The sequence below is a fragment of the Chionomys nivalis genome, chromosome 16 (assembly GCF_950005125.1).
Source record: "Chionomys nivalis chromosome 16, mChiNiv1.1, whole genome shotgun sequence".
NCBI classification, from domain to species: domain Eukaryota; kingdom Metazoa; phylum Chordata; class Mammalia; order Rodentia; family Cricetidae; genus Chionomys; species Chionomys nivalis.
This window is the reverse complement of record NC_080101.1, coordinates 40423105-40438083: the sequence shown is the minus strand read 5'-3', so window position 1 is coordinate 40438083 and position 14979 is coordinate 40423105. Positions and strand designations below refer to the sequence as shown.

The 14979-nt window shown below is 37.4% G+C and overlaps 1 protein-coding gene across 2 annotated transcripts in view; it reads right to left on the bottom strand.

The window, feature by feature from the left end:
- Ufl1 (UFM1 specific ligase 1) overlaps positions 1 to 14979 on the bottom strand; it is a 32736-nt gene that overhangs the window by 12745 nt on the left and 5012 nt on the right. For both annotated transcript variants that reach the window (XM_057790635.1, XM_057790636.1), the window contains exons 6-11: positions 13415 to 13545; positions 9278 to 9336; positions 7061 to 7207; positions 5772 to 5947; positions 4116 to 4295; positions 2229 to 2349 (exon numbers count right to left, since the gene is read on the bottom strand). In XM_057790635.1, the coding sequence (XP_057646618.1) occupies positions 2229 to 2349; positions 4116 to 4295; positions 5772 to 5947; positions 7061 to 7207; positions 9278 to 9336; positions 13415 to 13545 (814 nt within the window). The remainder of the gene's footprint in view (positions 1 to 2228; positions 2350 to 4115; positions 4296 to 5771; positions 5948 to 7060; positions 7208 to 9277; positions 9337 to 13414; positions 13546 to 14979) is intronic.

Here is a 14979-nt window from a genome sequence, read left to right as displayed (position 1 = left end):
GAGGCCCGGGCCTCTGGAACTGGAGTTACAGAAGGGGGAGGCTGTCAGCCACCATGTCGGTGCTGCAACTTGACTCGGGATCCTCTGCAGGAGCAGCCAGTGTTCTTGACCGCTGAGCCATCTCTCCAGTCACCCTTCACCTTTTCTTGTACCCTCAGAGAAACAACCATTTATTCATCTCTGTTATCACAGCGCTATTTTGCCCTCTGGCTAAAAGACTGATTATTCCCAATGCTTGGAGGAGTCTGACGCACACAGCACTCATCTAGATTAAGAATACTTGAGATGTAATAGTTGAAAAAAACAGATACTTGATAAACGTCTGTGTGCATTAAATCAGTAACAGAAAAATGCCATTATCAATTGGTTTATTAACTAATCAATTATCAATTAGTTATTTTCTTTCTTTCTTTTTCTCCTTTTTTTTTTTCAAGATAGGGTTTCTCTGTGTAACAGCCCTAGCTATCCTGGACCTCACTCTGTAGACCAAGCTGGCCTCGAACTCAGAGATTCTCCTGCCTTTGCTTCCCAAGTGCTGGGATTAAAGGCGTGTGACACTGCCCAATAATTAGTTATTTTCAATCAAGTAATTTACTTACTAAAGAGTTAATAAACACAAATCATGAGAGCTTAAGTACTGTGCAAGAGAACAAAGACACATTACTGAGGTAGTTATCTGCCATTAGATATCCACGTTTAGGATCTCGTCTATAAAACAGAATACTCATCTTACAGTGGGCTATACATAGTAAACAGTTTTCAAAATTGGGTTATTTATTGAGTAAAATAATTTCTATAAACATTCTTTTCTAACATCTGAGCAGAATTATCTTAGATTTCATTATAACTTAGAATTTATTTTCCTTCGTTTTACAATGACAAAAAATAAAATCACATGCCTAAAGTGAAATGTATCTTTAATATTTGGAATTGAGTTTCTTATGGGCAGACATTTGAGTTGGACCGGATTCAGTGCACCATAATTAATTGTATAATTAATAACTGCCATACAACTGCAGTCATGAGAACAAAGAAGTGTGAGAGAAGGATTAGTTACCTACCACACTTGTGTGTTTCTAAATACCACTCTAACAGAGTGATAACATGAGTGTATTTAGTATGGGGATTCACTAGAGGGACTTATTGTGCCTTTTTGGAAGGATGAAGAGAATATCCAAAATATTTCCAGAGTCTTGCAGAAAAAGGTTTTACAAGAGAAAGAATTTTAACTAATGAAATAGAAATGGATTTTCATAGCAAAATTATGTTTTAAGCATACATGGTAGATACGTTTGTGTTTATTATGGAAAAAAGTCAAATATCAGAGTTTTTAGCACTGGCAGAGCATTAATGATTTGTTTCTACTAGTAAGAGCAGGGAAAGTGCATGCGCTTTTCAACTAAATGAAAGTGCTCCCTAGAACACTGAGTAAATGCAAATTTAATGTTTAACAGGGAGATTTGCTGGCTTAGGAAACCTGAAGCCATGCCAAGTGGTGTTTAGGGACTAGGGATATGACCATGGGAATGGTTTCGAAACAATATAACACACTACAACGGCAAAATCAGCTGAGGAGGAGTCACTCCAAACTAGAGAAATAATATGTATATGCTCTTACAGAGAATTCATGTTCAGTTCCCAGGATCCACATGGTAGCTTCACAACTGTCTGTAACTCCAGTTCCTGAGGGTCCTCCTCAGGCACCAGGCACACATGTGGTGCATAAACATACATGCAGGCAAAACATCTATACACATACAATTAAAAATTTAAAAAAAACTTAAATTTTAATTTAGTAGCAAGATTTGGTTCATATTAGCAGTTAAAATAAATGAAAAAGAATCAATGAAATATAAAGTCTTTCAAATGCAACAAAATAAAAACGCAACTTTCCCAGCAACACTTGCTAAAGGGGCATCATTTTTCCAATGTAAGTTTTTAGCCCCTTTGTCAGGAACTCAATAGCTGAAGCTCCTTGGGTTGATTCCTATTCCAGCCACAAACCTGTGTTTCTGTACCTGTGCCAGCACCATGTGGTCTCTGCTAGCACACCATGCCTGTGCTTTAGGCAGGTATTGAGAAAGCCCCAGGGTTGTTGTTTTATTTCTTTTTTCACAAGGGGGCTATCTGATGCGCAAGTCTGGAAATGCACTAAGGAACCCTTTGTACTATTAACACGTGCGTACAGACGACTCATCTTTGAGTCTCACGTATCACTCATTTATTACCTGTTGCTTTCTTCCTGCGCTCATCTTTTTTATCCTTTTTATTTGTATTAACACTTTCTAAAATGGAAACTTGCTTCAGATCTTCTTCAGTGATTAAATGCACAGGGTTATTTTTCATTTCCTGAAATAAAACACGCTTTTTGGTAGGCAATATATATTTATATATACAACATTTCAAACAGCAGAGAAGTTGCTTGTTTACTCACACATCTTAATTATCATTGTTAGGTTTCATTGCTACAGATGATAACACTCATAACTGCTGCTCTGAGGATGACTCTTTGTACCTTGGTCTCATTTGCTGCTCTTCTCTGGCTGGTTAACGAAAGCAGCAAGGCAACCACAGAGCATTTGACCGCAGAGAGAGAGAGATGCAGTCTTTGCCAGCTGTCACTGGTTTTGGCATGCTTAAGAAATCAGTTTTTTTTTTTTTTTAAAAAAAATGAGAAATAGTTCTTTAATCTCTAGTGACAAAAGAATGTTTTCATTGTAAAAATATTATGATTTTCTTTTTGGCCTCTTAGGGAAGATGCTTAGGATAATAAGGATTCCAGTAGTAAGATAATCTCTCTCTAAGTTTTTTTTTTTGGTTAAACAGAGTTCAAAGAAAGATGATGAATAATCTTTTAATAAGTGATAGCTGACACAAACGTAGGCACGTGCACGCACACACACTTCCAGCCCTGTATTTACATATATTCTTACCAGAGTATCATTTTTTCCTTTGAAGATAAGCAATATGTCCAAGTACAGAATAAATCAATAACCCTAAAGTATACTGATGTTACTTATTTCTATTCTTGTCTGTTTAACAGGACACTTGCAGAAAACTATCGGCAACTGTCACACTACGAAGGTTTAAAAGAATATAGTTAACGACAAGTGATTTACACATTTACTAGGTCCGCATGAATCCAGCAACAGTATATTAAGATATAGGGCTTGTTTTATCTGAGAATAGGTTTTATACACGGATGGTGTTTTTAACTACAAGCAGGAACTGAATAGCTGTGAAGACAGGCCTGACAAGAGCTAGAGCTGTGCTTCAAAATACTTTTAGACAGAAATCAAATAGTAAAAATTTAAAAAAGAAAACTGTTCAGGAACTGTAGAGATGGCAGTGGTGACGAGCACCAGCTACCCCTGCTGAGGATCCAGTTTTGGTTGCAGCACCATCATGGCAGCTTATGGCTACCTGTTACTTAAACTTCAGGGGACTCAATACCCTTTGCTCACTTCTGAGGGTACCCAAATACAGGTTCACACAAATATATTTTTCATAAATGATCAGGTTTAGATTGGCTAAGATAGGCTCTTACTACAGAGTTCAGAGCTGACTTTGAGCGGAAAGACTTACAGCACTGCACCCTCATTCTTGAAAATGAGTAAACTTCAACAGTAACAAAATTTCTTTTCTCAGTAAGTCATCCTGTCTCTTCTAACCAGGTAAAATGAGGATTTGCCAAATTTAGTGATTATCTGTGGTGTTGTACAGGCTTTGTACTAAAAATATGCTCACTGATTTTCTTTCTTTGATGTCGCTCTGATCACAAAATAAGCTTAACTTAAATATGAGTAACTTCTTATGAATTTTAAGATTTAACAGTGAATAAAATCCTTTGGCGACTTAAACTCAAAAACTATATAATTTAAAAAAAAACTATATAATTTTATTGATATAATTTTCATTTGTAAAATTCATTTGCTAACTTTTAACAGGTTCTTATGAAGATGAAGAAAAGGAATAATGAATCGTAGAGGACATGAAAAGGTTGTGCAAGATGATACTCCTTTGTGGTCAGACTGCCACAGCATTTCCCCAAAGGTCAGCTGGCCCTGAATGGAAAGGATGCTGCTAAGGTTAGCAGGTGGAGAAACCTGGGCTACCTTTTCCGCCTTCTGGTGCATCCGCTGGCTGAACAGCTCTGTGCAGTGGCTTATGAACTTCTCACTGACCACCACTGTGTCACTGAAGACGAGCGCTGAGGCTTGCTTGCTGAAGGGTCTCATCACCTGCTGAAGCAGCATGGCAGCATCCTCAGCTGACAAAGAACTGGGCAGCAGAGGCTGGAATTACAAGCAAAATGAAAATGCGAGAAATGCAGTGAAACACAGGTTAACTGTTCATATGTATAATATACATATGTGTGAAGATATATCTGTGTGATTCCCCTCAAGTGCCCTCACTTAAGCCAGTCAGTGGCTTTCAGAAGCAGTTATGATCCCAACTTTGCAAATTATATAAAAAAATCATTTTTTATACCCAGTTTCCCCACTTGCATACCTTATAGGACTATCAAGTTGGGCAAACCACCACCAAAATCTACAGAATCCTCTATGTTTCTCTCTTAAACCTACATACAATTCACCAGTAAGTTCTGACAACCTTACCTGTACAAAGTTTCTTTTCAGCTCCATCACCTGAATTACTATATTTAATTACTATTTTATGTATCTGTCCCTATGAACTGTCTATCTTAAGAGAAGACACGAGTTTGTTTGTTTACCATTATTTGTAGCCTATAGAACAGTGCCTATCACACAGAAACTATCTGAGATCTGCTGTAAGAATAAAGAAGCCTTAAGAATTCAGTACCCACAAGCAGCTTTCCTACCTTATAAAAACACCTATGTTCTCATTAGGAATAACAGACTGGCCTCCAGCTTACCTTTACCCATTCTGAAGTGTTTCTGTGGCATAATGAGGGGCAGCTGAACCTTGAACAACATTCTTGGTGCTAAAGCAGTTCATGGTAATACATTAGATTACTGGAGAAGGAATAAGCACCAGGATGTCTGAGGCCAGGGCAGTTGAACATGCTTGGAAAAGGCATTATGATAGTTACTTTCAACTGCTAAATGACACAGCATAGAATCACCTGGGAAGAGTCTGAATGAGGGACAATCTAGATCAGGCTGGCCTCTGGGCTCATCTGTGGAGGACTGCCTTGCTAGTGCTAACTAGTATGGGAAGACTCAGCCTAAAAGTTAGTGGAACCATTCCCTGGGTTTTGGTCCTAGATTGGATAAAAGGGAAGAAAGTAAATCGAGCACTGGCAAGCAGGCATGCATTAGTTTGTTCTCTGTCCTTGACTGTGGATGTCTATGACTAGTTGCTTCATATTCCTTCTCCCTTGACTTCCCACGATGATTGACTGGCAGGATGGAACTGTGAGCTAAAACAAGCCTGCTCACCCTGAAGCTGGTTTCATCAGGGTATTTTTTTCATAGCAACTAGAAAGAAAACTCATTCAGATGTGCAAAATCTCACCAATTTCACTTTCAGGACTGAAATGTTTGCTATATTATTTTCTTCTTTGTTTCTGAGATTTATAAAATTCTAGATTTGATTATATATACTTACAACATCACTTTAAGCCTAAAATAATTAAAATTTCATTTCTGTTGTAACAATGACTGCTAGAATTTACTTCTAAAGGCAATATTAGTTTTATATAACTTATTTCTAAAATGGGCACATTTTAGTAAAATATCACTCATCATTGGTTTAAGAAAAACTTAATAGAAAAAGGTAAAACATACAGAAATATCAACCCATGTCCCCGAGCTGATGGCTTCCTCTACTGATGCTTCCACCTGGTCCACAAGTCCTTGACCAACACAAGCTGCCTTCAAAAACAAGAGTTGTGTATTCTTGTATCTTTTCTTTATATAGTTCATGGCATCTGGAATTCCAAGTCTTGATAAAGCATCAAATTCTAGAAATACACAAGAAAGTAGAATAGAACTCATTCACACCTTCCTGCGGTCTTATAAAAAGTTAATTCCACACAAACCCATTCTCTGACTGTGAATGTGATGCATTCCAGCATTTCTGAGGAATAAAAGGAAAGAAACGTAGTGTAGCTAGTTACATGGGGTTATTTCCTAGGTGTCTGCTACTAAGATCCCTGTAGGAAACCTGCTTCAAGTGCTCCAGGAACACACTTTCCCCACTGAAGGGTTGAAGGAAAGCTGGACTGCAGAGCAATACAATGAAAGACAGCAGTAAAGGGAATGGAAACTGTTCAAATTAAAACTCAAACTGAAATCTGTTTTGCTTATTTTAGTTAAAGGAGTGAAGTTTATTTTTTAAAATTTGTTACTGTACAATAAGCCACAGCCATTCTCCAAAGCAGACAATTTAACATAACAGACTCAGAGCTACAGAAGTTACTGGTACTGAAAGCATTACAATTATTAAGAAAACTAGTAATAAAGTTCTAGCTTAAGGCTGGGGTTGAAGAAACTGTATGCACATTACCAGAGACTGAGTGATCTGTACTAGAGTATACATTCAAAAACTTAGGAGAGTGTGCCCCACTCTGCAGCTTGATCAGGTCTGCATTCAGCAGAGGACGTGGCCACTGCTTTCAATCGGTCTACTTTACAGAAATGATGGCAGAACCTCGGAAGTACACTTTAGAATAATACTGTTTCCGAGCAGTAGATAACTGATAAAAGCAAGCACTGAAAAACCAGTCAATGCATATTTCTAAAATGAAGTAACTTGAAAGAATAAGCACACTACATTAAACACAATAATTGCTTTTGGGATTTAAACAAATTTTACAATACCTTTATACAAACTGAAGGTTAGTAACTGTTAATACCATCTTTTGGCAATTTTAAATTTCAGTGATAACGGAAATAATTTCAGTTCCTAAGCCCCACAGAATTGAAGTGACAACTTTTGCAGTCAAAGGGAACCATGACGATCTACCTAGTCAACCACAGGAAAATACATGTGGACTCTGGAGAACAATGCTTTCTATGAAGAGTTCAGTGTTAGGAAGAAATTTTAGTTTCAAAGAAAAGAAAAAAATAGTTACCTAGGTAGCCATTTTGCCTGAAAAAGGAATCCACCCAAGCACTCTGAGTCTTGGAATAAATGTCAGGGACAAACACTGCTTTATCCTGTCGGCCGCCAACCACAGTGCCTCGCAGACGTCCAGTGCCAACGAGTTCCTCAAGCACAGCTTAAAGCAAACACACAATACACACAGATCAGAACGGGGACACAGCTTTGAAGGCCAATACTTTACAGTCAGTGTCCCTAAACATGATGCTTCTTAAAGATATATTACAATTTAAACACCATACATGAAATTACATTTAAAAACATCCCTAGTATTTATTTTATGAGACTACTCAGTCTGCAACTCAGGAAAAATTTAGAAACCAATGTAAATCAAACCAGATAATATTTACACATTGAGTAATTTTGAGAAAAACTCAACATCTTTGTCAGAAATGGAGGCCACTGAAGAGAAGGAAGCATTGTAACAGAGTGGGAAGGGTTGGGAAAGAGGGGGTAATGCAATATATGCGACATTAAAACAAAAGGGAGGGGAACCAGTAAGACAGAGTAGTAGAAATGGAGATGAAAGACAACTAAGAACAAAATATGACATATATGTATGAAAATGCTGTAAGAAAACCCATTATTTTGCATGTTAACTTAAAAACTTGATTAAAAAATCAACACCCCGTCATTTAATAATTTGATGTAAAAGTATAATTTGATTTTTACTTTAATAGATAATGATTAATCACTAGCATTATACATTCAGTTTTCTAATAACTAGAAGAGCCAAACACCAGGACATATTAGATTCAGCAGTGTGGTCACTCTCCATTTCTGATTAACTGAAGCAGGGCATCAACTGTTCCTAATGCAGAAGTAAAATGCCACAGCTCCGATGATGGATTCTGTGGCTCCAGTGGTCAAGGACAAACCTCAACTCTGCCATCTACTAACTATAAAACCCTGGGCAAATAATTTATTTAGTATCTTGATATTCTTATTTGTGAAATGGGGACAATAACAGTACCCATCTCATAAAGGTGCAGTATTCAAGTAAATGCTACCCTTAGCTGAAATTATTGCAAGCACTCAATACACACTGGGCACAAATTTCATTATCACCACTACCATCTTCTTAAATCTAGGGCCAATCTGCAAGCTAACTGGACTTTCGGCATGTTCAACAAGAGGGAAATCATGCCTCATATGGTAATGGTGCCTGAGGCGGGTGGAGTTGTGGACCTTGGAGAAGAGCCAAGAAACACCACTTTACTAAACAAGCATAATCTCTAATGTCATTCTAAATATCTGTCCTTATTCCCACAGTGTAGTCCTCATCCGCTTTCAAGAAAACTTCTTTCTGTAACACACTGAGATCACTACAGAAAACCACTACCAATCAAAATGCAGAGCTGTGGAGCCCAGTCAATGGATCCACATATAATCTAACTCTTGTACCCAAGGCTCAGGGACCACCATGAAAAAGAGGGTGGGAAGATTACAGGAGTCAGAGCAATGGGGAATTGACTGTGAAACTGCATCTCCTAGGAATGTCAAAATCTCACCAACATGGCTGCCTAGAACAACAAACATGCTAATGAGGAGGGGAGAAAAAAGCCCAGGAGGCCTCAACCTTAACTCACAGGACTATAGGCAACTTAGAAATGCTGAGTGCAGGAGAAAAGTCTTCTCCAGGGAACAGCACCCCAATTAGTTATCCAATAAAAACGTTATGCATATCCACATACACCAGTACTACCACAACCACCATCACCAGCACCAGCACCACCACCAATAACCATTAACGAAAAAAAGAGGTCAAGAATTTGGACGAGAACAAGGAGGGATGGATGGGGAGTTAGAAGCAAAGAAAGAGAAGTGAGAAATGACATGGTCATATTATAATGTCCAAAAGTAAAAGACATAAAAAACTTTAGAAAAAGAAGGAAAAGAGAAAACCGATGACTTGGTTTCATTAAGTCCATACCGCAATGCTATACCCTGGATGCTGAATGTCTTCTTGGTCTTACAGAGGTGCTACTGGGGCTCATGGAACTCGCCAGAGGTAGAACCCACAGGGAAATCCTTGGGTCATTAAATGTATGCCCTTGAAGAGAACTGTGTGAAACTTTCTCTTTCTCATCATTGGAGATGAAAGCCAGGTACTTATGTATCCTCAAAAAACACTATATTACTGAGTTACATCCACAACCCAAATAAAACAAATTGAAATAAAACTCACAGTAAAGGAGCTGTTCCTGAAATCCATATTTTGAAATCAAAGAATTCACTGCTGTAGGCCTTTATGGGAAATTAAAAGAAAAACATTGAAACTAATTCACTATAGAATTGTATAAGACTAAAAAAAAAAAAAAAACAACAAACTGGAGATTATTAAAAGAAAGCATCAATTAATTTAAAAAAAAATGATGGCAAAGTGATATCAACTCTTAAATACCTGATCAGGCTTGTGCCACCCAGATAGCAAGAATGAGTCTATTCATAACGTAGATCAACTTCTATTATGATTCCAGCAGGATTTTCCTTTTTGTGAGATGCTGGGCTTGCCCTTGTCCCTTACTGTGCAGCAGCCTGAAATTCAAGGATGCTCACACCTCTCATTGTACAATGCTGTGGGGATTTCCCTATAACTTGTGCACTTAACAGTTCTAGATGTCCTTATTTTCTAATGCAATATGCTATCTGAAAAGTTTAGTGCGTATCTAATTTTCTTCCGAAGTATTTTCAGTACATGGCTACATGCACGACACAGAACTCACAGACATGTGAGCATGGGTGAGCATCATTTTCCTTACTATGGTTTCCCTCCTTTTACGTGAGAACACATAAGGGAGTGTCATATGGTTCTGTTTTTCAAGAAAAGTGAGATAATATGTGTACTTAAATGTATCTGGAATATTTCTTGACAAAAGTATTTTGAAGAAATCAATTTTAATATGCTATTTTTACTCGTCTGTATTTACTGTAACATTTTCTAAACTATTTTAGTATGATATAATTTATATATAATTAACATCTACTCAATTTCAAGTGTGTATACTCAGTGATCTTAATCTTAATACATTTACAAACTCGTGTAGCATCACAACAATCCAGTTTCACAATGTTTTTATCACTGCTGAATCCCTGCGGCCACTCTGCAGATAAGAATCATCTCTTTCCTGATTCTAGAAATTTGACCTTCTGGACATTCAACAGAGTTGATTCAATAGGAGGTCTCGGGTTCCTGTTTTCTTTGACATGCTGTTATATTACTGAATGTTTGTCAATAACGAAACAGGCATGAAGTAGTGCAGGCATGAACATCACTCTATAATACAGATATATTCCAGTTCGTTTACATGTTCAGCTGATAGATATTTACAGTGTCTATTACAATAGTTCGAAGCATTATAAGTACATTTAATGAATGTCATCTATTCATGTCTTTATATGACCACTGTATGTGGTAGTGAGATATGGGGTGCTATAAGTTCATTCTATGGCTTTGTGCATGTATAGTTGGCACTCACCCACAATCACTAACTTATTTACATCCCCTGACCATCATAAGTATTTACATAGCTGAACATATACCTGAATGCTTTTTGTTTCTTTGTGTATTATGTATGTATGTATGTCTCCCATTTACTTACTTATTTATTTTTGTTTGTTTGTTTGTTTTGAGGCAGGGTTTTTCTACAGCTTTGGAGCCTGTCCTGGAACTAGCTCTGTAGACCAGGCTGGCTTTGAATTCACAGAGATCCGCCTGCCTCTGCCTTCCTGAGTGTAGGGATTAAAGGCGTGCGCCACCACCGCTCCGCTCCTGTTCATTTTTTGAGACAGGGTTTCTCACTCAACTTGGAGCTTCCTATCTAGCTAGAGTTGGCAAACTCCCAGAGTCTGCTGTTTCCACTCTACAGTACTTGGGTCCCAGATGGGTGCCTCCATGTTTGGTTTTAAAGAACATGCTGAGAACACACGAAAACACTCAGGTTCCTATTCTTGCAGAACATGTACTTTACCCACTGAGCCATCTCCACAGTCCTGTATTTACTTTTCATTACTTATAGTTTTAAAGTAAGGTTTAGTTTCTATTTACTTTAAGCCAGCATCTGTATTCTCCAGTCAGGATTTGAATTGTATACATATTCAAAGCCTTTTAACTAATTACAATTTTTTAATGCCTTGCTGATTACTTATAATGCCACAATATTTTTTCTTTTAAATTCTTGAAAACACTTGGTAAAATAGAAATACTTATTTATAAATGAATGAAATACTTAAAGCTGTGTGTTTGTAGAGATTTGGTGAAATTATTTGACAAAATTTCACATGGATCAATTTGTTTTATTAAACCGTTTGATCCTAAATTTTCTCAAACTCCCAAATTGCTGTGAATTGTGTCATCTCTGTTTATTTTAATTATCACAACCTTCTTATATATTTATTATTTTACTCATCTTTGCATCAGCATTGAACAGTAGACATTCCTTTTAAATAGGGCAGCTGTAGTGATTTCTTTTTCATCATTTGACAACAGTACGTATTTATGGAGTACAAGAATAACGCACCCCTTCTGTGAATTCCTGTCAATGATGAGCAACTTAATAATGACACTAGGTACAAACAGCAGACATGAGAACGTAACATGTGCCCTTCTAAATATTGAAATCAGAAAAGTCAGAAAAAGACCAAACAAGTGTTGCAGATTAAAAGTGACCAAAGACTATGACAATTAAGTGAAACACATGATTCCGAACTGAACCGAAGGGGTGGAAAAGGCGGTGCTGAAGCAATCAGTATACCAATATGATTCCAAATACTAGATGGGTGTATGTATCAATGTTAGTTTTCTGACTATGAGTTCTGGGTTATATTATATAGGATAATGCTCTTTTGTAGGAAATACAGACTAAAGTATTTGTGGGAAAATTTGAGCAACTTCTATACTGGTCATACAAAAACTTTCTAATAGTATACTTATAAGTTCCAGATTATTTAAGAATGAAAAAGAATGAACATTGTTCCAAATGAACAAGTTTCCCCTTGAAACCGCTCAGTCTTTTGTACTCCTTTTGCCTTGCATGTGTTCGGTACTCAATAAATACATACTGTGTGTCAAACGATGAAAAAGAAATCACTACAGCTGCCCTATTTAAAAGTAATGTCTGCTATTAAATGCTGATGCAAAGGCAAGTAAAATAAGGATAGAAAATAGACACCAGATTAGTGATATTGACAATATAAATGGCAGAAACCAGACAAATGGCTTGAGAAGTGACAGAGGGTAATATGGGCAGTGGATACAGATATCAGTCTTAAGAGACTTTAAAAGGAAAGGATGACCAGAGCATTAGATAGAGTGGTGGTGCGGGACAATTGTCTATATTCTGTCAATTATGTTCTAAATAAATGCTGATTGGCCAGTAGCCAGGCAGGAAGTACAGGCAAGACAACCAGACAGGAAGTAGACGCAGGCCAATGAGAACAGAAGAATTCTGGGAAGGAGGAAGCCCATTCCTCCCCAGTCCTATCCCAACCACAGAAGAAGGAAGATGTGATTGCTGAAAAAGGTACTGAGCCATGTGGCTAACATAGATAAGAATAATGGGTTAATATAAGTTATAAGAGTTAATAAGAAGCCCAAGCGAATGGGCCAATCAGTTTATCATTAGTATAGACCTCTGTGTGATTTCTTTGGGACGTAATGATTGCAGGAAGTGGGCAAGACAGAAACCTCAGTCAACAGAGTGGAATATGCCACTCAGAGGTGCAGTGACAGCTCAAGACTGATGGAAGCGCAAAGCTACTCAACAGGAACTGTGTGACAGGTGAGGCAGAGCCAAGAATGTAGGCTTTCTGAATTCTATATTTAAATAGACCTGAACGTTTTACAGACTCTTAGTACCTTTCAAAAGTAATACTGCTATTCATTAAAACTGTGGACTTTTAGCATAAAGGATTCTAAAAATAGTCCCATCTAAACTCCAAGTAAGTTAGATTACTGACTTATGTGCCATCACATGGCTCCTATGTGGGACCAAATTCTCCCATTTTAATAACTGCATGATCTTTCCATGATTTCTGGGTGATTTTTCATATAGTGATGTTGGCGTCAGATTTTAACACCGTTTTCTGTGAAAGTACAAGAGTTGTAGGAGCAGGGAAAGGAAGGTGATGTGAGTGGAGGCAGCGGGGTCTGGGGACCCTGGAGGCTTTACAGTCCCATCTCAGAGCTCTCTTTCTACCTATTTCATACACTGGGATATTTAATGAGATTTTGTTTTAAACAGATTCAACTACTTGATAAAAGATGCAAATCGTATTCAAGAAGCATATAAGTATATCCATATATACATACTTAAAACACGCTTACCGGGTGACAGCACTGAAGAGCCCACGGATGCGTGCTTTATGACGAGCCACAAAGGCCTCAGTGAAAATCACCCCTCTGTTGTCAAGGTCAATGTGGCCATTGATAATTCGACCAAGTCGCTGAGTTAGTGCCTGGGAATAAGGCATCAATTTTTATTAATTTGCAATAACAAAATTAAAGTATGTGTTTGTATATTCCTACTTAATTTATGCTATGTGCTGTGACAGAAAGTTCAACTGTTCAAACTATATCATACATAAACTAACATGAATTAGTATTTAGAAAACTTCATTGTCTCACAGCAGAGTCCAGAAACATACCAAATGGTTAAACGATTGCCTATACTAATAGTAATTATTATTGTTAGTTAATTGATCAAGGATTAACTGAAATAATAGCCCCTGCTAACAATACTTATTTCTAATGAAAAATAAAAATAATTGATTATCCAGTTTTCTAGATATAAGTGATTTTCAACATACAAATAAGAAGATGGGTCTCAGAGAAGCCTTTACTTGGACCTTTGGACACTAACAGGAGTAAATGTTATTCCACGATTTGACAGCTAAGGGAATCATAAGATCTGAAAGACGATATTCTCCAACAGTAATAAGATTTTTTTTTCCAGAATTAAACTGGCAGACTTCTGGTTACTTGACTGTTTTTTAAACTTATTTCTTCTCAGCTATACCACATGTGTACAAGTACATATGAATAGGTCTGAACACATTTCATATTCCCCCAAAAGCAGATGCATTCATTGGTTTGTTTAATAGTTTTACAATGAGGGAATACATGTAAGCTTTTAGAAAGATGCTTGTGATGTTCAGAAGACAGAGCTGAAAACTCTGAAGTACCCAGGAGTACAGTGGCACAGAAAATCATTTGGTCAGAGCCTTTTATTTCTTTTAAGTTTAACTTTCGATGATTTATAGTTTGTGAGGTAAAAACAGGACTTAGCCCCCTAAAATGCTTTGTTAAACATCTACATCTCTAAATTGTGTTTTAAATACTAGAAAAGCTTATTCTATTAATATGCACGAACAGATGTATACTACAAATTAGTTTCATGTACTTATGGTTTGGTAACTTTCTCAAGTCAGATTTTCTAAAGATGAAAGGTCATCGTGGAGGTTTGAATGAAAAGGCACCCCTGACCCCCAGAGGCTCACATACTTGAACTTGGTCTCTAGTTAAAGGAACTATTTGGGAAGGATTAGGAGGTGTGGCCTTGTTGGAGGAGGTGTATCCCTGAGGGTGGGCTTGGAATTCAAAAGCCCATGCCAGGCCAGGTCTCTGTCTTTCTGCCTATCTGTGGATCAGGAGTTAAGCACTCAGCCTCATGTCTGCCTGTTGCCAAGCTTCCTGTCACAATGATTTTGGACTAACCCTCTGGAACTGTTAAGTAAGTCCCCAGTTAAATGCTTTCTTTTATACGTGTTGCTTTGGTCATGATGTCTAATCAAAGCAATAAAACAGTAACTAAGACAAGTTAAAATGAGATTCAGCTGTTTCCTTGTTTCAATAAACTAAAAACAAACTACTCTTTCTAGAATGCCACCTTT